The sequence below is a fragment of the Puntigrus tetrazona genome, chromosome 9 (genome assembly GCF_018831695.1).
Source record: "Puntigrus tetrazona isolate hp1 chromosome 9, ASM1883169v1, whole genome shotgun sequence".
Lineage (NCBI taxonomy): Eukaryota > Metazoa > Chordata > Actinopteri > Cypriniformes > Cyprinidae > Puntigrus > Puntigrus tetrazona.
Window position 1 is genome coordinate 18,517,584 of NC_056707.1, and position 27,881 is coordinate 18,545,464.

Genomic DNA, 27,881 nt, shown 5'->3' on the forward strand with positions numbered 1-27,881 from the left:
TCTCGGACGTTTTCACTATAAGACAGCAAGCAGTTTCACACAGATGGAACACATAATAAAAAAATAATACTAATATTAATTAACATTAATTTATTGAGTAAAGACACCTTCATCTAAAGCGACATTCAAGGTACTACTACATTTTTTCGTCTCTAATTTCACTGGAAATTTAACTCATGACTTTGCTCGTGCTCTACTCTTTGAGTTTTTTATTTTGCCATAATAGTGAGTAATAATAAATATTAAATATTAGTAATATATTCGCTCAAATAAAGAAAATAAATGGCAAAAAAAGCATTTTTTTAAGCAAGTTTGTTTTTGCAAACAATTTAATATTTACAGCACGTGAACTAATGCACGAATTGTGAAATTAATAATGGAGTCTACGTGGATGAAAGAAAGAGACGAAGAAAGAAAGAGGTGAGATCCAAGATGGTCAGAAATAGAAACGGCGAGGAAAAAAAATTGAAGAAAACCCAGTGGTCAAGGAGTGGAATGCTGTCAGCACCCTGCAGACCCCTTCTCCTCCTCCTTTAATAGTCAACAGAAGAGAGCACTTGCCCTTTCTTACTGGAGCTCCTCTCAGCCAATCAGAAGACGGCCTCGCTGCTTTGTCATCAGCTTCTGATTGAGGAAGGCTCTGTTTTCCTGCTCTGTTTGTGGAAGCTTGATAAAATGCCAGGTCTTTGCAGCCTCTGGGGAGAGCCCCACTTCTCTATGATGTGATCGATCACACTTCATCCTCATTAATACAATACGCTGGCTTCAGGAACGGAAGGGCGATTGCCTTCTGCTTGACATTCGTCCTTCGGTGGTCTTATTGTGGGCAAGGGGATCGTAAGAGAGCCCTGTTAGAAATACTCTCGCTGGAGCTTTCTTATCCCACATTTGTATCGTTAAGGTGATCGTTGAGGAATATCAGACCTCCATGTACGACAATTTGTACCTGCATGGATTTGAAGACTCAGAGGCGGTGAGTAAGGGTCTGTGTGTGTGTGTGTGTGTGTCTTCACGCTCTTTTCAATGAATGCATGCTCACACAGATGCTCTGAGGATGGCTGGAGGAATTCAGCTTGTGGATGGTGCTACTGGTCCCAGTGAGTGTTTTGGGGGAGGGGAGAGGATTCATGTGTGTGTGTGTGTGTGTGTGTGTGTGTGTGTGTGTATGTATGGGTTTTGTTTCTCTGTCAGCTCCACTCTTTCTCCAAACCCTCGCTCTGCGTCTCAGATGTATCGTGGAAGAAGCAGTCGGGGAAGAGCATCAGTCAGCTGTTGTGGGAGCTTGTTATTCCGTATCATTGAGCTGTCGCTAATAATGCCACACTGCTTGCTGGATTAGTTCCTCTCAGCTTGCATGCATTGTTGTTTTTGTTGGATTTTCAGTGTGGCTTCAGCTACTCTCAAAAGAAACGCTTGCTTAAAGTGTCACTTTGTTTTCTGATTGTAATGGAAGGCTCATTTAATTAGCATCATTAGATCAGATATAAACGTGTGCCATGGAAATAGCATAATGTTTCTTTATTTATGCACTGGTTGCAGCTAATTTAAAGCCAGTCTTCTAATTTAGCCAGTCACAAGTTTCAACAGTTGTGTAGCCTTATTATTTAACCTGAATCACAAACTATCCACATTCCACTCAGCGTTACCATTGGCAAAAGTCAGAGCTGGAAAATTAATTGATATGATCTTAACTATTTTTGGCCGTGTGGCTTTCTTCGAAAAATGTTGAGAACCAAACACCGGAGCCCATTGACATTCACTGAGATAAAACCTCAGTATATGTTTTATGTTCCTCAGATGATCCACACAAAATGTAAAATTCTGTCATTATTTATGCAGCCTTGTGTTATTCCGAACCCACATGAATTTCTTTCTTTTACCAATCACAAGGGATGGAATTTTTAAAATTGAAGTATATAGACTTCCACTGAGAAATACATATTTAATGTTTTACAAAAGAACCATTGTTAGAAAAACGCGAACAAGTTAACACGTTAACATCTTTCTCTCTTTTGCACTTTTCATAATAGGAAGCTGTCAGTTCAGATTTGTGAGATGGTATTTTTTATGTATGTTGGCGTTATTAATTAAACCTGAGACGTTTTTTAAAAAAGACTTGTGAATATGTTGTGCATTTAATATTTTCTGTAGATTTACTGTGACCCTTAATCAAGTCACTCACAACTGATCAGAAAATCTGTTAACACAACAATGTTAATATAGCATCCCATTTACAATCTAAATTCCAAATGCGTCCTGTATGGCTTTCATTGATTAGTTGCTCTTATGATCTAATCGTCATAATACATCTCCATTGAGCTAACTGAAAAAGTGCTCTAATGTGGTTAAAGGCCAAGTTCACAAGTTCGTATTTATTAAAAGCCCATCTTGCCAGTGGTAAAATACCCATTTTAGCTCTGTCAATTAGGTAGCAGGTGTTCACACCATGTATCAGTGGGGATTTAATCAGGAGGGTCCAATGAATTTTGTCTGTTTACCATAAGTAATAAATTATTTAGAAGTCCAAATTACTAAGACTCTATCTATCTATCTGTCTGTCTATCTGTCTGTCTGTCTGTCTTTCTAACAAATTATCTGTTCTTTACAGTGAAATGCTGAGAGGCTGTTTAATTTGCGTGGAGGACAGTTTAATACCCTGCAGCAAGCATTTTCTCCAGAATTATATGGTGCAGAAATATAATGGAAATTATGTCGTAAGAATGAAATAATGACAAAGTAGCTCAGATCTGGTGGGCTCTGGTGATCTTAATATAGCCTTGTGGTCTAATTGTGTCTGCCTCTTTTCTCCTCCTCCCTTACAGCTTATGAATATTAAAAGTAATGAAGGGTTTGAACGGGTACTATTCGTTGCGTGTAATTGTTTCGTGTATCCTGTTTTTTATATTTATGACACTGATGGTGTTCCATATTGTTAGTCTAATAGTGCAAACTAGATTTGCGCTGTTACATTTGAAATTGCTTTCTAATAAAAGCAACTGCCGGCTACCAGTTCTAAGGTAGTTTTAAGGTAAATGTTTTGACAATAGGGTGATAGCTACTGTTCTATGAACTAATTCTTTTCAGTGAATTGTTAACTATAACGGACTGAATTAGAACAATTAAAGCAACAGTTTATCCCTCATTTTGTTTCTTTTCTTTCTGGACTTGCTTTGTGTTTTGTGTTTTACTAATAAGGTTTGCATATATTGCCATGACGTTATTTTTTGGATAAACTGTAATCAAATCCCTCAATATCTAACCAATCTCAAAATGAGTTGAAAATCTAATCCAAGGGAAAAGTTCAATGATTAATTCCAATTTTGGGTTGCTACGGATTTAAGGAACAGTTTAGTCAGATATTTACAGACAAGTACTGTACCTTTCCTGGCTTACTACGTGACACAAAGCTTTCATCATCATCTCTTTTTATGGTTAAGTATTTGCTTTCATCAGATGTGGCCCTAAATGGTAGTGATCTTATGCTGTGTTGTGGAGAGATTTATCTGTAATTACCCACTGCTCTTGCCTGCATTGGTCCTCGGCCCTCGTGATTCATCTGCATATCTGCTCACTGGAGGATGCTTTTTTCACTGACCGATTTATCTGCTTTTGTTTTCAAAGAAATACAGGGTAAGGATCTACCAGCGTAGTGGACTTTGAGTGCCCTAAACGCTCTCAGACTCACTGGCATCACAGAAAAATGTTCACGGCGTACAATCTCTGAAGATAAGCAAAACGTGTGGCTTGACAAACCCAAGCCCACACATTTGACGTGGTTAGATAATGGTGTACGTACTGAGGCAGAGTACATGAAAGCTGCACTTGGAGGTTCAGCCAATGTGTGTGTGTGTGTGGGTTTACTTGTCTATACTGTCATTTAGGGACAAAGCGGTCCCCAGACATGAACTTAAATTGCCTTGAAAAAAAGACATTTATACAAACATTTATACAATTATTTGTATCCTCAAAAAGAAATGTTATGACTTCTTACTGTATATGCACATATATGTAAACATTAACTTGCAGAACTCAAAAGTCTTCATACTCCAAAGAATTGTGGGACAGTAAATGGCGGTGGGATTTGACTAAATCTAATTAACATTTAGAATTTTAAAATGAAATACTTTTGAAAAGATACTATATCATGGCTCCTTCTGAAGTTGGAAGCACTGTTTAATAGATTTTGCTGTGTGGTAATAAATAAACATCAGCTGGGTCATTTATAAAACTGTCTCGCTAAGTAGGTTGTGATAGCCGAGGCACAGAAATAATTTCCCTGGGCGTTCATGCTAAACCAAGTGCTTGAGTAAAAAATTCTAACGTGTCTCCAGATTTTTTCATATTATGGTGTTTTTATCTCCTCCTCAAGCAAATGTTTCTAAAAACGCCCGTTTGAAAGAAATGGATTCATTTCATTCTGATGAGATCAGTATACATTTTCAGCTTTATTTGCTTATATTTATTCTAATGGGAAGTTTAATTATAGCCTTTTGCTAAGATGATTTAGAGTCTTCATCTGTCTGAATAAATATACAAAGCCTTTTGGAGTAAATGCAGTCCAAGGCAAATGTCATCTGCATAACTTTAACTTCTGTATAGTTGAACTTCCTGAAAATCAGACAGGTTCAAAAAAAAAAACAACTAAACTACTTTAATGTAAATACCTCAATAGCTTGCGATTAGTAAAATGTACCAGATAGTTAAAGTTGTTTCTGAGAAGCTTCTTTTGGGATTGACTTGGACAGTTCAGCAGATGAATCATGCCTTCAGGGACTAAATCTATATGTAATTATGCCACTCTCATCAGTGTGCCATGCTAAACATTGCATGGCTAAAGGCAATTGCAATTATCAACAACTGATTTAAAATTAAAGTATTTTTGTTAAAAAATGTTAAATATTCAAATATATATATTTTAAATATTTTAAATACATGACTGCATCTAAAACGATGATAACTGTTTAACAATTAAACCATTCATTGCTTGTAAATTAAATATTTGACCTCGGGTTGAAGAGTGCTGGCAGCCTGAGAAAGAGGAACTGTGCTATCATCTGCTGAGGAAATGTTCCCGTCCTGCCATCTCTCTCCTTCCAGCCATTGGTATTGCTGAGTCAGCAGCATAGAGGACGAAAACCAGCTGGCCATGGGGTGTAATGTTTTCTGAAGTGAAGTGATTGCCTGATTGCAGATTCTGTAAACGTATACCAAAAATGTATGCCAAAACAGTTTGGATAGCAATATATAAATTGTTCCACAAAAAAACAAAGCAATGCAGGTTTAGAACCATATGAGGGAGAATTGTATTTGTATTTAGCATTGTTTTATTTAGATCAGATCTCGTGACCCACTTGCTATGATCCACTGAGCTAGATAATACAGAAACGCATGCAAATGTCTTAATGGACCATAAGAGTGTTCGTTGACTCGTAAAAGTCATTGTGCATCAGCTCTGTTTAAAGATTCAAACTGTTTGTGTTGCAGTATTAAAGTGAATAGTTTGATGGTCTAGTGGTCCTAATGCGTGCTGGAGAGTGAGAAGATGGAAAGAGTTGGATGAATCACAGGGGCTTTGATGTCATCAATAGCAGATGCAGCTCCTGTCACTTGATTCGCCTCAGTGCACATCGCCTTATGCAACATAGGTCACGTGACCGTCCTGGCCATGGAAGTCCATGATCTTGTGTGATGGCCAGGGTTGCATCTAGTCGACAGAGATGGAGATCTAAAGCTACCGATGGTCCATCGGGTAGACCAGAAACAATTCTGAGGGGGTCTAAGTTGGTCTTTTTTAGCGGGGTTGCCAGGCTCCATTCACAGTAGATCTACATACTGAATTGCCAAGTTACTTAGACAAAAGAATGACACATCTTGTGCACCTTTCATCCATTTTCTTTCATCTCCTGCAGTACTAGAGACATCTGTCTTGGCAAAAGTGAGTAATCGTGAACTTGCGGAAATGCTGATATCGTACAGTTAGATGTAATGGATGTCTCAGTGTACCTTTGATGAGATACCAGGAATAGAATCAGATTCTCTTTGATGAGGCATCCTCTACTGGGATGCATGTATGTTGGCTTCTGAGATTCATCAAACTGCTGTAGTTTTTGTTCTTTCTTCAGCCCTTTTTCCTTGGTTCTTTGAATTTTTGCCAATATAACAGATTGTCTTTTTAAGAATCATCAAGCATCTTTAACACATACTTCTTGCTAAAAAAAAATTCAGCTTTGCCATCAGTTTTGCAAATGTATTAAAATAGAAATGTTTGAAATGAAATGAAATGAAAAAAAAAAGAAGCCTTGTTGAGGATAAGAGACTTATAATTCAAAAAAAATAAATAGTTTGCGTACCCCAAACTTCTGAAAGTAGCATAAGCATGAATTATTTGAGATATATTACTTAAATGCAATTTTAACAAACAGCATTAAAGATTCTGTTTTTTCATAATGTCAAAGAAACAAAATCACCATAATTTTCCTATTTTGTTAAGCTTTGTTAAATCATTTTATCTGATTCTGTCATAGTTTCTCTTGACTGTACTATAGTTATGTCTGTCAGATACTTGTACAGTGTTCAGTATGTCCATCTTTTTTGCTTTTCTTTACAGTACAATCTCTCTGCATATAGGTGGTTTAGAAATAGTGTGTATTTTACAGCTTTTGTGATGGTAACAATATCAGACAGCTTTAGCTAGCCCCAGCACAGAAAAGATAGACATGGGCATCATCTGTCAAATTGCATAACAAGATACACTGATGATATTTTTCCTGACAGCTGGAAGAACTTTTTTGTAACATGTTGTAATATAATATGGCACATTAAATGATACCAGCTTCATTATCATAGTAATGTATAAGGGATTTAAATAAATGAATTAAAATATTTGACTCAAACGTAAAACGTGGCTTGTACAAAGTATGCAATAAAGTGTAATGCATCAAACATTAATTTCTTTAAGGACTTTTGAAAGGTTTCTAAGTAAAATCAGATTTCTTACCTATATTTAAGTAAACCTGAAACAAGATCACAGACTTCAGGGGTAATGACAGATAATCGCTTATTTTTGAGGGTTCTGAGATGAAGTAGAAGTTTTCCTAACCTCAGTGCATTTGTAAGCATTGCAAGTGTTTTAATTATTGAGAAATGTATTCCAATTAATTTTTGTTATAAGCAATTAACCCGTATATTCAGTAAACTTTGACATTCCTTGAATAGCATGAAGAGTAATTGGTGGTGTTGGAGTATAAAAAGGCTGTGTCTAATTCAGGATGACTGTATCGCAGTGATAAAGAGAATACTAGTGGATTATAAGATTAGTTAGTATGCCCTTATGAGACACAACTACTGAGTTAATGAACCTTCAAGGCATCTATTAGCTTTGAGCACAATCTTTTGATGAGTAGATCAAAGCATATGTTGATCTTGCATTCATTGCATTTCTTGCTCTTAGTAAATTGCCCGGTTAAACACTCTGGTTTTAGACTCCTCCAAACCTCATCTCACCAGTAGTTCCCTTCCATTCTGAGAAAATAAAAGAAAAAAAGGATGTTCTCTATAAATTGTAAACAATAGACAAATTAATATGGATGTCATTACACTCTTTGAAAAATTCAATATGAAATGTTTTAGTTCCTATTTAAATCTTTTGCAGACTAAGATTATTTTTTTTCTCAGGAGAAACATATGCTTAAAGTCTCAAAAAGCTCTCCATTTAATCTCATTGCTGTCTTGGTGAAGAAACAGATATCTTAGAAAGATATCTTCAGGGTTTGTCTTTCCTATGGTGCGTTTGATCCATTCGCCCACTCTCTTTTTCATTCTCTACAATAAATTTGAACAAAACATCCATCCTTCTGACTCTGTGGCTGTCGGCTTCAGTCATTTTGTATTTGATCTGGTCCTCTTTTCTTCCATGCTTTCATCAACCTGTACATCAACATCTGTAGATTCATCTCTCATCTTTGCAAAAACAGTGAAATCAACATTACCCCTGTTTACTGCACTTTTACCAAAATAAGTTTCCCATTTGTTAATCTATTAATTTATTTTCAGATATAATTTACTTATGTAGTGGCAAAGCTGATCACATGATCATTCAGAAATCATTCTAATGTGCAGATTTGCTGCTCAAGAAACATTTCTTATTATTGAGTTGCGTTGTTTTATATTTTTGTGGAAATTTCTGAAACTGTGAACATTTTAGAATAAATGGAAAGGTCAAAATAACATTTATTTAGGATCTATTATAAATCACTGTCACTTTTGATCAGTTGAATGTGTCCTTACTGAATAAAGGTATTGATTTCTTCAAAAAAACTTGTGATATCAGTAATACATAACTAAATATCCTTTTAATCTACCCTTCTTTTAAAGTCCCAAGCCCATAAACCCATTCATGCTTACTATATTTCCCTTGATAATGTGTCATTTGACTATTACTGCTGCTTTCATTTTAAGGCTTTCTAGGCTGTTAAGGTTTACATAATAGCAGATTATAAAAAGTAGCAGCTTCTGCTTAATGCACTTCAATGAACGTTCATTTTAAACAAAGGTCTAAACTCATTCAGATGAAACAATAAAATGACTATGTGTGTAATACAAATGCGTGTCATTATGGACAAGCGAGAGCAAAGTAAAGGCTATTCCTCCCACATATCCTTTGTTTGGTGTGGCTTGCTTTGAGTAAATGGCAATAAATTGATAGGTATTCACAATGTGTGTGCAGGGTTCCGCCGATTCCTACACTAGCAGACCATCCGACTCAGATGTCTCTCTGGATGAAGAGCAGGGCGGCCGGCAGGAGAAAGAACAGCAGGCCACCGTTCAGCTGGAAAGGGCAAAGGTCAGACTGTCTTAACCAGAGCTACCCGTACTGTAGCTATTCCTTTTTTCTTCATTTTTAGAGGGGTCATATGATGTTGCTAAAAAGAATGTTATTTAGTGTGTTTGGTGTAATGCAATTTGTTTATCTTTATTGTTTCTTCTCTTAGCCCCACCTTCTTAAAAATGGTTCTGTGCTCTGATTGTTCAGCTGTTCAGTGCATTGTGATTGGCCGAATACTTCAAGCTTGTGATGGAAATGTTACACCCCTTATCATAACATGATGCAGTGTCCTGGCTCTATGACACAAACACAATAAAAGCCATTAAGATGAGCCATTTGTTGCATCCAGTTGAGAAATAATTACTTATTATCAGGATTTAGTGCTTCACATCTCTTAAACATGACTATGTCTGCTTTTGTGTTTAGAAGTCTTTGCAACTTTTGTATCTTATCTTATTAGGGGATCTCATCTATGCACTAACAGCTTGTAAGATGCCAAAGAAAGATTGAAATCTTATCATATGACACCTTTAAAACTGTAGAAACTATTTAGAAACTATCACACTGATATACTATTCATCAATATGTGCTTAAAATCCTCTCTCAGGCCAAAGCTGTGGCCTTTGCCGTGAGGACAAACGTCAGCTACTGTGGTGCCCTGGATGAGGACGTTCCTGTCGCTGGCACTGCCATTTCTTTTGACGCTAAAGACTTCCTTCACATTAAGGAGGTGAAGAGGGCGTTTATTTAACGAGAGCCTATCTAGCCGTATTCGTTTATACATGGACTTTAACCAAATTCCTTTTGCCCTCTGTGTATTTTCACAGAAATACAACAATGACTGGTGGATTGGGAGACTGGTGAAGGAAGGTTGCGATATCGGTTTCATCCCCAGTCCCTTAAAACTAGAAAACATTCGCTTACAGCAGGAGCAAAAAAGGGGCCGCTTCCATGGGTAAGACTGCCTTAGAGGAAGATATGAGTAATGAGTGCTACCCCAAACAGTTTTCAAGGCTAAGTACACAAAGATGAAAATCTGTCTAGCACCGTATTGCTTGACAAGCCATTCATGGTAATTATTTTTAAAAATCATTATTGATCGAAGAAGAATGAAATGAATGGTAATAAAGAATCCATTGTGCAAGATTGAAAAGACACATTACAGACTGATTATAAATGCTCTTGGCTTGTACTTCTTTGTTCATTGCAGCATTGTTCTATTTAGAACATAGGATGGGTGATTATTCATGGGACAACTAAATTTGGAATTGGCGCAATGTACTTTCATATACTGAGCATGATCGGTCATAGTTGTAGGTGTTTATTGAAAGAAATGACACACAAACCCTTTGAATGAGATTCTGCGTTCTCTCTCAACCGCACTGAACAGCAGTGTTGAGTCACACAGCAGTCATGTCTCACCACTCTCTCAGATAAAATGTTTGAGTTTGAAGGACAAAGGACATTTGTACTTTACTGCTGTTCTTTCCTTCGCAAAGGAAAAATGTAGTATGTCTAAAATACTATATTTTATAGATATTACATCCCTGGTGAAAAATCTAGTCACTAAACTATTTTAAATATATTAATTCATTCTAAGTGTACTACAAATACATGAAGCGATGCCTTTTGAAAATATGTACATTTTAAGCAGTAATATGTACACTTTATGTTGTCCATAAATCTTCAGTTATACATTAGTAAATAAATATGTTAATGCATTTGAACTATGTTTAGTATGAAATAAATGTATTCTAAATATATTACATTTTTACTGGGGTTACTTCAAACACAATATAAAGATTAATAAAATTTGATATAATATATATAATATATATAATATATATATATATATAATATATATATATTTAAAAGGATCTCACTGCCAAAATAGTTCATTTAAAAATAATAGTACTAATTATTTATTTCCTCGAATACAACTGAATTCCAGTTATAGCTCTTTATTTAATTAACAGTCCTTAATTAACACCATTCCATTTCTTTATTCTGCCCCTATAGGAAGTCCAGTGGGAACTCTTCTTCCAGTCTGGGTGAAATGGTGTCAGGCACCTTCAAGCCCAACACCGGTTCTGCAGGTCAGCTCCAATCTTCAGCTTTAGTGAAGAGTTCCAGTCCTCTTTACAGGCTGATTTTATAAGATGTCCAAAATTACAGAAAAAATTGATGTTTCCCAATAGCAAACAGGGGAAACATGTTAACCAAATAAACACTTCATATCTTGTTAATGCCCCTTGACACAAAATAAATATAAAAATAAATATGGCTGAGAAACACAACCTGTAGAGATATGAGGTGTTGCGCAGTGAAATTAGGTATAACAATAAAAACCATACTGGAAAAATACTAGCTATTGAAAACGTTAAATAATGTTCATGTAATTATATTTTTACAAAGTCAAAAGATGCACCAGATTTTGTTTTAATCTACTTTTTAAAATTCCTCTTTCCCATCATAACAGGTAAACAGAAACAGAAAGTGGTGAGTGAGCTTTATTTCATTTGTCAATTCCATAAATTGTATAAAAGAATATACTATTGTAACAAACCTCTGTTTAAAGCCATTGCAGTGTTCATGCAATTATCAGTGTGAGGTTATAGTAGTGTAAATAAACAGCATATTGTTTCACGAAGGAATGCTGTTATTTTGCAGGCCGAGCACATTCCTCCATACGATGTGGTCCCTTCCATGAGGCCGGTGGTCTTAGTTGGCCCATCGCTTAAAGGATATGAGGTAGGCCTCCCCCAATGCCTGTGGTGTGCGTTTGTGTGTATATTTAGACATGGTAACCAGGGCATCACTTCTTAAGCAGCGAGCGAGAGGGGATGTCGGTTTGTCACTGAATAGCAGTCATCATCTCCAAGCAGAGTTGCCAAGGCAACAACCTTCTGGGTACAACATGCCACTCTCAAAAATGGAGCATGGTTTGAAATTAGAAACAGAGGAAAAAACATAACCACCATACCTGAAATCAGCGTGACAAGTATGTTAGTGTGCATCATATAAATATTAGGCTAAATCTCTTGGAGCATATATCATGATTGATCTGTGAAAAAGATCCACAGCTGTGTTTAATTATTTAAACTCATTATTAGAGAGTGTAGGTCATCTGCTCCTTTAGAAACATTATTTCAAAGAATAATTTACCCAAGTGAGTTTTTACCCAAGCTTCATCTTTAGAGAAATTCAGCATTACATCACTTGTTTACCAACGGATCATGTGTCGTCAAAATGAAAGTATAGAGAGCTGCTAAAAAAATCATCACAGTAATCCACAACTCCAACTTCATAAATTGACTGTCTGAATGTTTGTAATAGACATTTTTCATTTTAAAGCATTGATTAAGGTTAAAATATGTCTGAATCAGAAGAGAGATATGCTCAGATCAAGCTCGGGTTTGCAAGTGAAAACAGAAAACAGTTTTAAACAAATATATCTGTAGATTTTGATGTGAGAGGACAACAGGAGGAATTATGGACTTGACAATATATTTTACTTGTAGATTATTGTGATGTTTTTATCAGCTGTTTGGACTCTCATTCTGACGGCACCCATTCACTGCAGATGATCTATTGATGAGCAAGTCATGTAATGCAAATTTTTTCCAAATCTCTTCTGAAGAAAAAACTAACTCATTTACATTTTGGATGATAAGGAATGAGTGCATTTTCTTTTTGCCGTTTCCTTTCTAGACTCTGTTGAAGTAAATACTTTCATCAGTTTGTCTAATGAATATTTCAAATAAAATATTCCTTCTTACTCTCCTGTTCTCATGGGTTTGAACACAGGTGACAGATATGATGCAGAAAGCGCTTTTTGACTTCCTGAAACACAGGTTTGAAGGCAGGTGAGGGACAGCTTTTAATGCGTTTTTGGATTCTTAAAACCTTTCCCATCGATGTTTCAATTCACTCAGTACATTTGTTGCCTAATTTCAGGATATCAATCACAAGAGTAACCGCAGACATCTCTTTGGCTAAGAGATCTGTGCTGAATAACCCTAGTAAGAGAGCCATTATTGAGAGATCCAACACCAGATCCAACCTAGGTATGTCAGCTCATGTTTAATTGCCACTGAGCATTTCTAACTGAATGCAGGTTAATTCATTAATGTTTACATGTTTATTGCTGTACTGTCAGCATGTTGACATCATGCTGATTGTTTTCTCTTTCTGGCAGCGGAGGTTCAGAGTGAGATCGAGCGAATCTTTGAATTGGCCAGATCCCTTCAGCTGGTTGTGCTTGATGCCGACACGATCAACCATCCAGCCCAGCTCATCAAGACTTCTTTAGCTCCCATTATTGTCCATGTCAAAGTGTCTTCTCCCAAGGTAACACGGTTGCATATATTCATTAAATGAATTGAACGAGCATTAACAAGATGTTAGTCGAATATTGTTATGACTACGTTAGATATTGCATTTGTGTGCTTACAGGTATTGCAACGGCTGATCAAATCAAGGGGGAAGTCTCAAAGCAAGCATTTAAATGTACAACTGGTGGCAGCAGACAAACTAGCTCAGTGTCCTCCAGTGAGTATCCAGGATAATATAACATTCAGATTCTTCTCCTTTACAGTGTTTGCAAGCCATTTTACTTTCACAATCTGACATGCACTAACACTCAACACTCAGTAAGATATTTTTGAAAGAAGTTTCATTTTAGTGGTTATATTTTGAAATATTATTACAATTTAAAAAGCTGCTTTCGATTTGAAAATATTTAAAAATGCAATTTATTTCTGTGGTGGCAAAGCTGAATTTTCAGTGGTCATTACTTCAATCTTCAGTGTGACATGATATTACAGAAATCATTCTAATATGCTGATTTACTGATAATTAAACTTCTCTTATTCTAGATGTTGTAAACGTTTGTGTTGCTTAGTGGAATTCACATTTTTACATGATTCTTTGATGAATAGTAAGTTCAAATGAACATTATCTGAAATCCGTTATAATGGTCTTTATTGTCACTTATGATCAATTTAATGCGTCCTAGCTGAATAAATGTATTCATTCGAGAAACAAACGAAAACAATTTAGACTTTTGAACAGTAATGTATCAAAGTAGCACAGAATATCCAGTAAAACAAACAGATTTGTATTCATTGAGGTTGAATTGGGTTGGCTTTATGCGCCAAAATAGAGGAAGGTTTAATAGAACGCATTGAAATTAAAAGGAATATAAAACACTGGCTATATTGCTGCATTCCAGGAAATGTTTGATGTCATTTTGGATGAGAACCAGCTCGAGGATGCATGTGAACATCTGGCTGAGTATCTGGAGGCCTACTGGCGTGCAACTCACACGTCCCTCAGCACTCCTCTGAACCCTCTGCTGGGCCGCAACCTGGGCTCCACTGCGCTCTCACCGTACCCCACAGCCATCTCTGGACTACAGGTGAGTGTAGACTTGGGACTTTTATATATTCCAAAATAAGCCGATTAGAATGTGTTGACAAACACCACCCCCTCGGTTAATTTTGCCATCACAAGCCTTATTGAATGTGTAAAAGGAATGAACTGGAGATTTCAGAAATTACTGGAGATTTGCATAAACTTTCAGGGACAAAAATGTTTAGAATGATAAATTGAAATATTATGTTCATGTGTGTAATCTAATTTGCTCAGAAATTTTCAATTTGAAAAGTAGTTGCTTAAAGGCTTGCTCCCCAAAATGAAAATGTTATCATTAATCACTTACCACCATGTCATTGCAAACCTGTAAGAGATTTGTTTGTTTTAAGATATTTTATTTAAGATATTTTGGATGAAACCCGGGAGGCTGTCCATACAATTTGCACTGTCGTATGCGCATTGTTGTATGAAAAGAAAAATAATGACTTTATTCAACAATAATTTTTTTTTTTTTTTCCTTTCATGCAAGAAGTATTCTCGTAGCTTCATAACATTACGGTTGAACCGCTGATTGCAGATGGAGCATTCAGATGATGTTTTTCATAGTTTTCTTAATTTTGACAGTTCAAATTATATGGTAGACAATGGGACAGTCACAAACAAAGCTTTATGGGTATGGGACGACACGGGGGTAAGTCATTAATGACAAAGTATTTATTTTGAAGTGGAATAACCCTTTGATACTATCCTCCGCAAGGGTAATTTTGTATGTATTTTGAATTGTAATGTACTACTTCCGCTGCTGATATCGTGAACACTTTCAACAGAGCCAAAGAAATAAAAACAGCAACCACATCAGTGACAACTCTCCAATGGAGCGCCGCAGCTTGATGACGTCCGACGAGAACTACCACAACAACGAGCGGCAAAAGAAGAGTCATAACCGCCTGTCCTCCAGCTCCCAGCAAAGTCGAGACCACTACCCTCTGGTAGAGGAGGACTACCACGATCCCTATCAAGATGCGTACAAACCTCACCGCAACCGGGGGTCCCCCGGGGGCTACAGCAACGACTCACGGCACAGACTCTGAACATCCAATCCACTTCAGCCAGAGCTATGAGATAAATCTCACGTCATCGTGTAAACCCTTTCTGAAAATGCAGTGCATTGCGTTCACTCTGACCATATATGGGCCATCGTAACTAAAAGCAAAATCCAAGCACCCGGTCCGTCTATGTAAGGCAGTTGTTTGCAGCCCTTGCGCATCTCTTGTCAGGCAGATGGAGGTGCTGATTTTATCTGCAACGGTTGAGATAAGATGCTCTTCTGGGGAGTGACAACTATAGTACCATCTGCTCCTTCCAGTTTCTCCTAGTAGAGCCTCCTGCATTTAATTGCTAACCAAAGCCCCGCACTGTCTATATTTGCAGGACGTTTTGTGGTGGCATGCTAATTTTCACCCTGAACTAGTGCCGGCATGCAGAAATGCTCAACAGTGCCAAGACCCAATCAGCACAGAGCCTTTTTGCACGATTCCAGTAGCCAATGGAAGAGTCATGCGTTCACCGTTCTATTTCTTCCTGTCTTTAGTATTTATGTTAAATGGTGTCTTAATTTGCCCTAAAAGCCTCAGGTGCGAAGCAGGAATGCTTCATAGGTGCCAAAATATAAGAGGTTTCTTTTCCCACCTTCTATTTTCATAAAATCTCTACAAACAGTGTCAGCAGGCACTTTCTTTCTGAGCAAAACACAAAAGATAGCAACATATTATCCTTTTCTATGTATACCATAATGCCTATAGTTCACTCAGCGCTTTGCCAGGGCCTACAAGAGGAATGTTGTTGCAAAAAATTACGCCAGAGGACCAGTATCAGGTAGATTTTATCTTTTTAAATTACTCCATTACTTGGTAGTAGTAGTAAATAAACAAATCTAATGAAATCTTATAAGATTTAGAGATTATATTTCACCCAAAAATAATAAATAAATAAATATAAACAATATAAATGCAATGAAGCCTGTTTTAGGACCATTAAGACTCAAGTTGTGACATTATTTTCATTTAAAAAATTAAGCAATGTTCCTCTATCTTAATTTCTGCAATAAAAAAAGTAGATTTTTTTGTTTGTTTACACTGTAAAGAATTATGCATCATTGTAATATTCGTTCAGTATCAATAATTACATTAAATAGTGTTATTTGGAATAATGTGTTAAAAAACGCTATAAATTATTTAGAATTAAAATAGGATTTAAAGGGTAAATTGTGCTTAATTATGATTAACATAATATTGTAATAAAAAAAAAATCCAAATCAATTATATTTTCTTTATGCTCTCTATATATATATACATATGTGTGTGAGTGTTTGTGTATTTTATTTATTTACAGATTTATAGATTTTTGTGTTTGTGTGTGTGTGTGTGTCCCTGAGCATGTTTTATGAGATTCTCAGGGGTTTTGCTGAGCTCATATGACACTCTGATTGAAATGGCACAGTAGCCTGTGTCGTTGAAATACATGGCAGCTGAGTGGAAATCCATTCTGTAAATGAGGGAGTGTTTACGCGATACAATTTTCAGCGTTTTGAGTAATCTGTCGTGTAAACATACCCTCAGACAGATCTGTGGATTACCATAAAGTTCCTCTATTCTAGTAAGCTCTAGTAAGTCATTGATTATTATGACTGCTACCAGTCTTGAACTATTTAGTGTATTTAGCCTGACCTATAGTATGGTTACTGGTTGCCATAGCAACAGACTATGATACAACATTAAAACTATAAAAGGAAATGCATTTTTTATTGTTTGTTTTACGTGAAAGTTTTACCTGTGATTATTTTTTTTCTTTTTTTTTTTTTTTTTGTTATTTGCAAAAGCTGTTCACACACACACACACACTGAAGTGCTCAGATGAACAAATCAGGTGTCATCCCTGCCTTTGCTTGTGCAAAACTACTTGGTTGTGCTGCTGGCTTACATGATCATGACACAAAAAAAAATTATTTTTTTCTATTGCATTAGACCTCCAATTCCATGGTCAGTTACTCAATGAAAAATGCTAAATGATGTTTGATGAACAGTCCAGACAATGCTTGAATTGGTGTTGGCACAGTTATTTAAATGTTGTCTGGATTTTGATGTTTGCATTTTTCTCGACTGATTTCTTGGTACTTAACAGTTCCGCAATCCGATTACCTTAATTGTGTTGTGCTGTACAGTGTTTCCTCTCACAGAGATTGCTGTTGTGTGTTCGTAATGCTCAGAGAAAGAACAAAAGCAGTGTTGATTCAGTTTTATAGTTACTGTGTTGCAAAAAGCATTTGGTCCTATCCTTCAGTGGCTTCATATAGTGGAGTTTTAATCATATCTGAGTGTTAATACTAAATGTTTGGTGTGGAAACGATTGGATTCATCCGGTTTCCGGTCTGCTGTAAGTTCTACCTGTGAGCAGTTCTGATGAGGTAGCTTTGATAGTAATAAACTACTGGATTTGCCGCGTGCAGAACTAGTAGAAAAGAAACTGTCTGTCCGTAGGCCATTTTCAGTATATATGGTACGTAGCATTAGAATGCAACGTTTCTGAAACGTTTCTTGCTGCAGTTGAGGGGCCAGTAGAAGTTAATGTAGTTTGGGTAAAGTGTCCTTATTCTCTGATCACTGCCACCCCCCATTTCTCTTGCCCACTCTTTTTTCTGTGTGCAATATTTCATGAACTATAGACTACTATTAATATACTATTCACATGTCTTGTTTAAACCAGTAAAATTCCCTGAATCATATAGAATGCGAGGGTTGATGTTACAAATGCATAAAGAGCTCACTGGGAACCAGCTGATAGTATCGGTCATATTATATTATTAATTCTATTAGATCATATGCCTAAAACAAAACTTTCCTTATTTTTAGAAGTTAATCTAAGCATTATTTAGTCACCTTACATTTTTGTTGAGCCTGGAACAATGTTGCGATTAGCCAATCGGATTTGAAGAAACAGTTTATAGTTTTTGTGGCTCACAATCAGTATCATATATACAGATTACTTTTCCCCCTACATGTACATACCTTTATTTGGAAAGAGTTACACATTTTGGTGTGTGATCCACAGTCTTAAAGTGCCCTAATTATGGATTTTTGAGGATGACCTTTCATGCAGTGCGTAACACAGCTGAATGAAAACGTCCTGCAAAGTTTTCAGTCTGAAAGCGCACCGTGTATAAAGTTATTGTCGCTCAAAAGAGAGATGCTACCCTGAATTGAAACCAGTCTTTTTTTAAAAGGAGTCCCAAGCCGTTTCATGTTGCCCGCCCATATTTTCGCGTTGGTCTGAATGAAAAGCGCAAATTCATTCTTTACAACTAGGTGTCGCTCTTGAAGCGTTAAAAGCTCACAAACACAGCTTTAATTGAAATCGACTAATCACTGGAGGCGTTTTAAAAAAGAATCGTTTAACGTTGAACAAATAAGGTAAAAAATAAATACATAATATAAGAAAGTTTCATGCATGTCAATCTGTTGTTTGAGAGTCCTAAAACCAAAATATGAACCTTTCATAACCCATAATAGGGGCACTTTAAGGTGCTTTGGTCATTTTGGAGTCAGTATTGTAGCCAACACTCAGGACCACCATTGCTGTTACTATTAGTATTATTATTAATTGCAGTTTCGGTCAATACATTCCCAGCCAGTAACTCTGTGCCTTAACTTCATAATAAGGTACGTTTGATTTTTTTTCCCCACAACTTTTGCAAAAGGAATGTTTCTTTGGATTTATTTAAAAGCATTTTGATCCTATATGAAGTTTCAAATGTCATTCTGTCTGTGGTAAATTGTCAACAGAATTCATTCATTTTGTAAAAAACAATGTTCTTCCTATATATCCACCATCCCGATAAAAACAAAATTACCTTCCTTCCTGAGAGCAACAGATTTTTTTTCCTCAAGTCAGAATTCTGTTTAATGCAATGGCATGTTGGTAAAAGGCAATGAGAAATTAATCCAAAAGAAGTGATATCCATTTACTATGCAAATGTGTACAGTGCTGCATGCTAATGCTTTACCTGCCTCTGCAACCTAATGGCTTCAAATGGAGTTCAAATTGAATTGTGGGTATTACTTGTGCAGGACGGTATTTGATAGAAATACAAAACTGCATGCATAATAATCCATTTGCATCGTCAGAATAAAGAGACGCTATATGTTTTGGGGGAAATAGATGTGTACAACGAAGTAAGTTTTCTTTTGTAAAATAAATTTGAATGTAAAAAGAGTGCTGTGATGGTTTCTGGTTTTAATCCCCACTTTTTCAGAGGCACAGTAAAATCAGTGACATCGGGTCTTTCTATAATGCACATAGCAGTGACACTTATAGCATTAATACAGTTCACTTTATAGCCTCCTCTCTCATGCCTATGAAATTGTAGCTTCTAGTAGCACCATCTGCTGGGCTAACTGTGCATGTTCACTACATTCATGACCAAAAATGATGAATTTCTATTAAAAAAGAAAGAAAAAAGTCAGCAGACACTGTGATTTTATTACTTTTTATTAAGTAGTTTTACACCAGATGCTGTTAATAATGCAAACGTGTGACATTATATGAAATGAGAAAGCCCTAAATATAAGTACTATTACTTTGTGGCCTCCACTGCAAATATGGAGTGAAACTATATAAGTATATTTAGCTGGTAAAATATATAAATATATAAGTATATTTAGCTGGTAAAAGCACACACTCTTAAAATTAAAGGTGCTTAATGCCATAGATAACCATTTTTGGATCCACAAAGAACCTTCTTTTGCCACAAAGTACCTTTTGTGAAACAGACAGGTTCTTTTTGGAACAATTTAGACAAAAATTTCTATGGCATTGTGAAGCACCTTTATTTTTGAGAGTGTAAACACATTTACTTTAAACCTTAAAGCACAATTCTGAAACTCCGCTTTTTGACATTTTGATTATAGAATGAAATTTTGGAGTGTGAGGTTAAATTAGAGGTTGACTGTTTTTGTGGTCCCACCAGGTTCCGGTTGAGTTTCTGGCTCTTTCGAGGTGCTGGGCTTGACCACCTTCTCACTCTGGGCCCGGTTCTGTTTCTCCCTCTCCAGAGCTTTCTCCATCTCTGTGTAATAGTCCAGAGCTTTCCGCACTGGGTCAATGATGTGTTGCTGTACAGTTAGAAGTAAGAGCTAGAAATCTTTGTCTTTAACGTCACTAATCTCACACTGAAATTTGTGAATCTAAATAAGTGGTGCTTGACCTCTTAAAATAGAGTATCAATGGGATGATATATTATCTCTGTATTATTTCAAGTGTTTCTGTTAGATTGGTATAAACTTCCTAATGCTGAAGTGTATTGTAGGCAGGTTTACCACAGATAGGGTAAACTTTTAAATTTAATAGTTGTCTTCACACTTCACCTGTTAACCTGGGGTTAACTAATTACATTACATTAAAGACATTACATTTTGTATTACACGTTATCTGTAATGTTATGCTAAAATATGCAAATTATGAATTATCTATTTAAAAATGCTCCAATTTGTGTACATTTACAAAATAGACATATTAGATAAAAGCAGGTAATATATATAAATAAAATATATTTCTGATTTGTATAACACACACACACACATATACATATATAAAAAAATATACATCAGAAATCAGATCAATTTTATATTAACAAAACCTCATAACAAAACCTGTAAAAACCTTATCGATAAGCGAAAAAGTGCATAGTGTCTGTGCATAGTGCATAGTGTCTGTTTTCCTGAAATGTTCTCACCTCCAGACAGGGGAAAAGATTAGCCAATTCAATGAAGAGAGGAAAGAGAACAAAGCGGATGAATCCAGTCTGAGAAGACGGTTTGGTCACCTTGTCTCGATCCATGAAGGGAGTGACAGGAAGACCCTCCAACTTCTCCATGTCACTCTAAATAAAGATGTCCAAACTCTTTGTTTAACATAACGTGATAGAACAAAATACTGTTGTTTAAAATGAAAATTGTACTGCACTGCTCTCAACATGATACCGGAAGAAATTAGTTTGAGCAAGTTTGTAATATTTACCTGATTAAAGAACTCCTGCAGTAGACAGTCCAGCCACGGTTCTGCCACATCCATGGGTCTCGCTTCATTGGAGATGTCGCTCACTTTAATCATGATCATCATCAACTGTTAAAGAAGACAGGAAGTGCTTTCAAGTGGATTGTCAGCAGTAACCGCCCTAAAAGCCAGACGTAGCTAATAGGTTTGTCTTCCTGGTTTGATCACTGAAAGACCTATAAAAATATCATTCTTACCACATCTCTGTGATCTTTGTTGCTGAAGTCAAACACAGGGAGAATAGCTTTGAACTTGTTGAGGATCTCGGTATGTCTGGTCATATCAGTAGCGAGAATACACCTGCAGTGAAGAGAAGTTGGTCAGATTTAACAGTGTTTGGTTTGATACAGATATATGACTGTGGAAATTATAGAAAAGTAAATCATATACTTAATTATGCCCTCTCTTATTCTTTTGTATTGCTCTGTCGGCAAGTTTCGAAAAATGTTGCTTTCACTCTGAAAAATAAGTAATGTTGGTTTTTCATGCAAAATGAGAAAACTATTAATGATGATGATATTAATAGATATTAATAAAAGAAAGAAAAGTCCGATCCCAATTTAGCATGCAATTATTATCAGTTACACATATAATGCATTTTCACATGAAAACATCACATAAATCATTGTGTGAGTGAGTCTAAGCTTAAACATTCAAAATATAAAATACTATTATGATTTTTATCTAGAACCTTTTCCAGGATTTCAAAAGCTACAGCGCAGTGGTGGTTTTCCAGCGGGGAGATGTCATTGTACCTCAAGGCGAGCTCAGTGCGTGCATTAATCTGAAACAAGATAATTCCATCAGTCTAAGAGAAGCAGGAAAAGCAGCAGATCTCGAGACAGCAGTTAACTCACCTGGTATGCATTGTTGTAGCCAGTGTGATCTAGATCATGACAGACAGCTGAGGTTAGCATGATGAGGAGGTCAATACTGTCAATCTTGCTTCTGAGATCTGTTAGCCATATTAGTCCATACATCTGACAAACAGATGGACCCAGTTATTTGTTGCCAGTTGACGTTTCCTGTAGGCCTTGTCAATGAAATTATATAAATATGTATGTATATGTATATAGGGGTTGGACAATGAAACTGAAACGCCTGGTTTTAGACCACAATAATTCATTAGTATGGTGTACAGCCTCTTTGGAATCTTGGGAATGACAGATACATGTCCTGCACAGTGGCCAGAAGGATTTTGTGCCATTCTTCTTCTAGAATAGTGGCCAAGTCACTATTTGATGCCGGTGGAGGAAAAACGTTTCCGGACTCAATCCTCCAAAACACCCCAAAGTGGATCAATAATATTTAGATTTGGTGACTATGCAGGCAATGGGAGATGTTCAGCATCACTTTCATGTTCATCAAAACACTTTGTCACCAGTCTTGCTGTGTGTATTGGTGCATTGTTATCCAGATACACGGCACTGCCTTCAGGATACAATGTTTGAACCACTGGGTGCACATGGTCCTCCAGAATGGTTTGGTAGTCCTTGGCAGGAAACAGGAGAGTTGAGGTGCACAATTAATTCTGGAGTGAGCTGGGCAGCTGTGGTTTTATGGATGCAATCCGGGTTAGCACCTGGACATCCCTTTCAGACAGCTTCCTCTTGCATCCACAGTTACTCCTGTTGGATGTGGTTCGTCCTTCTTGGTGGTCTGCTGACATTACCCTGGATATCGTGGATCTTGATACATCACAAAGACTTGCTGTCTGGGTCACAGATGCGCCAACAAGACGTGCACCAACAATTTGTCCTCTTTTGAAATATGTCACACCATAATGTTGTGTGCATTGCATTGGCCAGTGTTTCAGTTTCATTGTCCAGCCAATAAATTTGTAAAACAAAAAAATTAAACGAATAACATGAAAAAAATGAAACTTGATTCTTAAAAATAGCATACAAATACAAATAGCATGAGCATATAGAGCATATATGAGCAATAGCATTTTATTTTCTAACTAGCCCACAAGGTTGGGTGGATGACAGATAATTGTCCTTCACTGACATTCAAAAACAAACACATACACTATAGTTTTTTTTCTTTTTGTCCCTTTAGTAAACTACAACAATGACCCTGTGGTCAGAGATTTAATGGGACAATTACAGAAAACAACTGATTTCGGTAAAATTATAATTAACATTTTGGCAGCAGCGCTGTGAGTGAAATGATGGCTGTCTGGGGTATGACATTTATTAATCAAGCAGACGGAAAAGTGGATAATTGGAGTAATTTGAAGAAATCCTAAGGCTGATTGCACACGCTCTTACCATCTGAGTGACGCAGAAGCAGTGCTTGAAGTTGTGGAAGGGGATGTTATTGTAGCGGCGGTACACTTCATAAAGAAACTGCTGCAACACGTCCAGCTCAATGTTGAAGGTTGAGATGAAGTCCAGATCTGTGTACATCACCTGGAGCAGCACCATGATCTCAGCGTCCTCCCATTGCCTACAAAAGCACGAAGTCTTTATTTTCCAGTTAACCCATTAAACGAAATCATATCTTGCGGCATTAATCTGAAGCTGAATCCCGGTTTCAACAAGTCCTGAATGAAGACTGCTGCATTAATGAACATGGGTCTCCAGCCCTTTGCTTAGAAGAAGTGCTTTTGATTTGTAAACCTCAAGCAGGACCATTGAAATTAATATGAGGCCCTTTGGGAAGATGAAAGGCCTGATCCCCGCCATCTTTTTATGCTTAATTTAGAAGTGCTGTGCTTTGCTTCACTAACAATTTCCTATTCATGTATGACAGGTGCAGGACTTTGATGTGGCTGCAGCTACTGTGAAGATTCCTGTTTTTCCATTTATTTAGACAAAACAAGTCATATCCAGGTTATTTATACGAAACTGTGTGGTGAACATAAGGAAAAGAAAGTGTATGTGCATTTCTGTGAGCACGTTTTGGATTGTACTTACCAGTTATCAAAGGTTGGTGTTTTAAGATACTGTCTCACCTCTTCAGAAACCTCCAGAGAGCTAGAGAAAATGAATCAGAAGCAATTCTTTTATATTCTTTTTTGTTTATATTACAAATGAATTTTGGGAATGTCACCTCATTTGCAGGAACTTTTCCCTGACGTGCTCACACTCTTCGCGGGTCTTGCGCAGAGTTCTTTTATGGTAGAATGGGGAGGGCTTGTGGGTGCCCTCGGACATGTCTTTAAACAGTCCCAACCAGCTCAGGTGCTCAACGCTCTACAGAGAAAGACGTCATGTTATAGGGCTGCAAATATGCATGTACTTGGACATTCCTTATGTTTACTGACTGAGATAGTAAAGTCCTTAATTTCAAAAGAACAAAAAAATAACAAAAGAAAGAAATACAAACGCACACAAAATATATACGAAATATGAACACTGCCAAACCACATTTTCTAATAAAATAATTGATTTAAAAAGTAGTTATATGCTCACCAAGGCTGCAAAAATAGAGTAAAAACTGTAATATTGCAAAATATTATTATTATGTAAAATGACTACTTTCTGTTTTAATATATGTTACAATGTCATTTATTTCTGTGATGGCAAAGTATAATCGTTTGCATTATTACTTCAGTGCCGCATGATCTTCCAGATATCATTCTAAAATGTTGATTTGGTGTGCAGTTTTTATAAACAATCATTGGTGCTTAATTAAAAATAATGGTTCTTATTATCCCATGTAAGAAACAAGTACACTTCCATAATGTAATTAAAGTGCTTTATTTTTGAGCACTAATCTTGTACTTAATATACTACAAATGATTCTTTAGCACTTCTTAAGATAAGTGTACTCAACTGTGCTATTTTGAAACACTACGAATATGAATAAAATATACTTTTTACATAGTACCTTTGTTTTTAAAAGTACATTTATTTACCACTTGTAGCACGCTTAAAACCATCTTTCATACAATAGTACACTCAAGTGTAATATAAGTGGTAACTAAATACATTTTTTTAAATACAAAGATAGTATGTTAAAAGTGCATTTTAGTTTATATTCATGGTGTCTCAAAATAGCACAGTTGAGTACACTTAGATTATCTTTTTTAAGTGCTAAAGATTTATTTTTAGTATATTAAGTACAAAATTAGTGCACAAACATAGAGCACTTTAATTACATTATGGAAGTGTACTTGTTTTTTACCTGTGTTAATTAATGCTGAAAACTATTTTTGCTGTTTAATATTTTGGTAGATGAGCAGAAAGTTCAATGAACGGCATTTTATGGAAATATATAGGCTATATCATTTTTGTTGTCGCTTTTGATCAACTGAATGCATTCTTGTTTCCCTTAAACTATATAAAAAACAAGATATTTTAAATATTACCATGTTAATTAAATATAGCTCAAATATGAAGCTATATACACAATCCATTCAATTCCATTCAAGGTGCAGATGAAAAATCTGAAACACAATAGTTGAGCGTTCATACCTCCAGTTTCTCTCTGAAGGACTCCACCTGTCTCTTCATCTCATACACAATGGCAGGTGTCTCTGCTGCTTCAGTAAGTATTCTTTTCTCCAGGCTCTGTAACCTGTTCAAGAGACATCTTGTTCAACTCATTTTTGTGGTTAAATAATGCCAGAGTTTGTTTCACATATAAAATGCTATTAGCTTTTTCCTTTTTTTTTTTATTTTGTGCTAGATTTCCATCGGCCATGATTCTTCTTTTGCTACCATCACAGACATGTGTGATAGTAGTACATTTTAAGCATGCATACTATATATATATATATATATATATATATATATATATATATATATATATATATATATATATATATATATATATATATATATATATATATATATATATATATATATATATTATATATAATATCACCCATAATTAAAATTCTGATTTAATTTGCCATACAATAAGTGTGCATTCAAACCTTACCTTTTCTCCATAGAAGAGAGGTCAAATCCCAGAGCAACGGCCAGATCTGAACCTAAAAGATAGAGTTCATGATCCAAATAGTTATGTGTTGCAGCAGTCACGTTAGTTTATGCATACTCTAGAGCTAAGGTGAAGAATACCTAACAGCTCACTGTTACAGTCTGCAGCAACCACTTCCAGTTTATAGCAGGAGTGTGGACTATTGTGGGCCAGTTGTGGGGAAATATTAATGATATTGCCTTTAGTATTATAGAGTTTTAAGATGTCATGAGGTCCTGCCTCAGCTGCAGCTCGGAAAAGATCTGTGATGCAAACACACACACACACACACACACACAAACATTTATCATTAATGTTAACATCACAGACGCACTTTTTCTCTACATTTCTCGTCTTCATAACAGGGCTACACGGAAGCTTCCTCAAGCCACGCATTTAACGCACTTTAATGTGAGTGATTAATGCTGAAAATGCCATATGTTTCGTTTAGTCCACTGCTTGGCACTTGAAGACCGACTGACTGTCAGCACCACCTGTGACTCAAGCTGTCTAACTGAAGCACGGCGGTTTATTTGTGTCTGACTCACAATCTGTGACTACAAATTCACCCATGCACACTGAGTCAGTATGGAAGATATAAAGTTAACTAGCGGCCTGATAGTTCTCTAGAAAACTGGAGACTTATATATAAAAAAATAAAGATTAAAATATGAGATAATCTGTTATGTTGTGTTAGTTATCCAGTTCGGCAGAATAGCTTTTTATACAGGCTCGCTGTAATGGAGAGGACATGATTAAAGAACCCTGGCTGTTGTCATTGCCCTTGATAATGAGAACAGTCCTCAAGCTTGTTTTCAGCTGAATAAAGGCTAATGAGGGCAGAGAACCAATTCGGTCATGACAAAGACCCCCTTTCCATAAAATAAATTCTATTTGATGTCGATACACGAAATAAATAACGCTTTTACGAACCCCTTTTTACCTGAATATTTTATGCATCGAATCATTTACATTACGTTAATGTAATTTTAGTCAATTATTATTATTGGTTCAGCAATTCAACATTCGTCTCTTTTCAATAAACTGCTACGCTTTGAGCCGTATTTCTGAGTGCACTTGATCAAACTTGACATTTTTAAAAAATAAAATAATTTTATACATTTAATGAAACAAATATGCAGTTCTAGTTAGACTGGAAGAGTTATATGATTTGACACAGTCCCTACCTTTAACATCTTGTGCAGGACAGTCAATGGGAAACTCAGCTTGTTCTGGTCTTCCATTTACAGTAAAATAAATGATTTTAGTTGCCATCTCAGGTGACAATGGTGATGCACTCTAACCTTTGCCGATCGATGCGTGCGTACAGTGTTTTATCAGTGATTCAACCTATCGCTCATTCAAAACTCCGCCCCGTTTTAAAACCATCCGCGTGGGGTCCAGCCCCTTCATCCTCTCCCCTGCTCTGGAGTACGGATACAAGCAGGGCTCGAAGTGAGTTGAGATGCGGGGTGGGATGGTTTTATCTGGATTAGAAATTAAATACATTCCCCTGTGTGACTGTGAGTTACTGAGAAACGACAGGAGAGCTGACATTATCCAACTTTGAAAGAAAAAAAAGCCTTTATAGTTTAAAGACGTACAACATGCAGTACGAATGCCCTTGTAATTCCAACAATGA

At 36.3% G+C, this 27,881-nt stretch overlaps 2 protein-coding genes across 3 annotated transcripts; one reads left to right on the forward strand and one right to left on the reverse strand.

The window, feature by feature from the left end:
* The first annotated feature begins 628 nt into the window (after positions 1-628).
* cacnb4a (calcium channel, voltage-dependent, beta 4a subunit) lies at positions 629-19,468 on the forward strand. Its single transcript, XM_043249580.1, has 13 exons — positions 629-973; positions 8,726-8,842; positions 9,432-9,554; positions 9,652-9,779; positions 10,844-10,920; positions 11,304-11,323; positions 11,495-11,575; positions 12,632-12,690; positions 12,782-12,891; positions 13,023-13,174; positions 13,280-13,375; positions 14,058-14,243; positions 15,028-19,468. The coding sequence occupies exons 1-13, from the start codon at positions 929-931 to the stop codon at positions 15,289-15,291; spliced, it is 1,458 nt and encodes a 485-aa protein (XP_043105515.1). The 5' UTR covers positions 629-928; the 3' UTR covers positions 15,292-19,468.
* si:dkey-219c10.4 (high affinity cGMP-specific 3',5'-cyclic phosphodiesterase 9A) lies at positions 17,069-27,568 on the reverse strand. Of its 2 annotated transcripts, XM_043249578.1 has the most exons (14): positions 27,427-27,568; positions 26,341-26,502; positions 26,201-26,252; positions 25,732-25,834; positions 24,365-24,507; positions 24,229-24,288; positions 23,581-23,758; positions 22,165-22,287; positions 21,999-22,091; positions 21,698-21,765; positions 21,505-21,607; positions 21,272-21,376; positions 20,988-21,134; positions 17,069-20,367 (listed from the first exon to the last, which is right to left on the reverse strand). In XM_043249578.1, the coding sequence occupies exons 1-14, from the start codon at positions 27,512-27,514 to the stop codon at positions 20,191-20,193; spliced, it is 1,602 nt and encodes a 533-aa protein (XP_043105513.1). In that variant the 5' UTR covers positions 27,515-27,568; the 3' UTR covers positions 17,069-20,190. The 2 variants fall into 2 exon arrangements, with proteins under 2 accessions (XP_043105513.1, XP_043105514.1); XM_043249579.1 differs by lacking the exon at positions 26,341-26,502.
* Between the last annotated feature and the right edge of the window lie 313 nt (positions 27,569-27,881).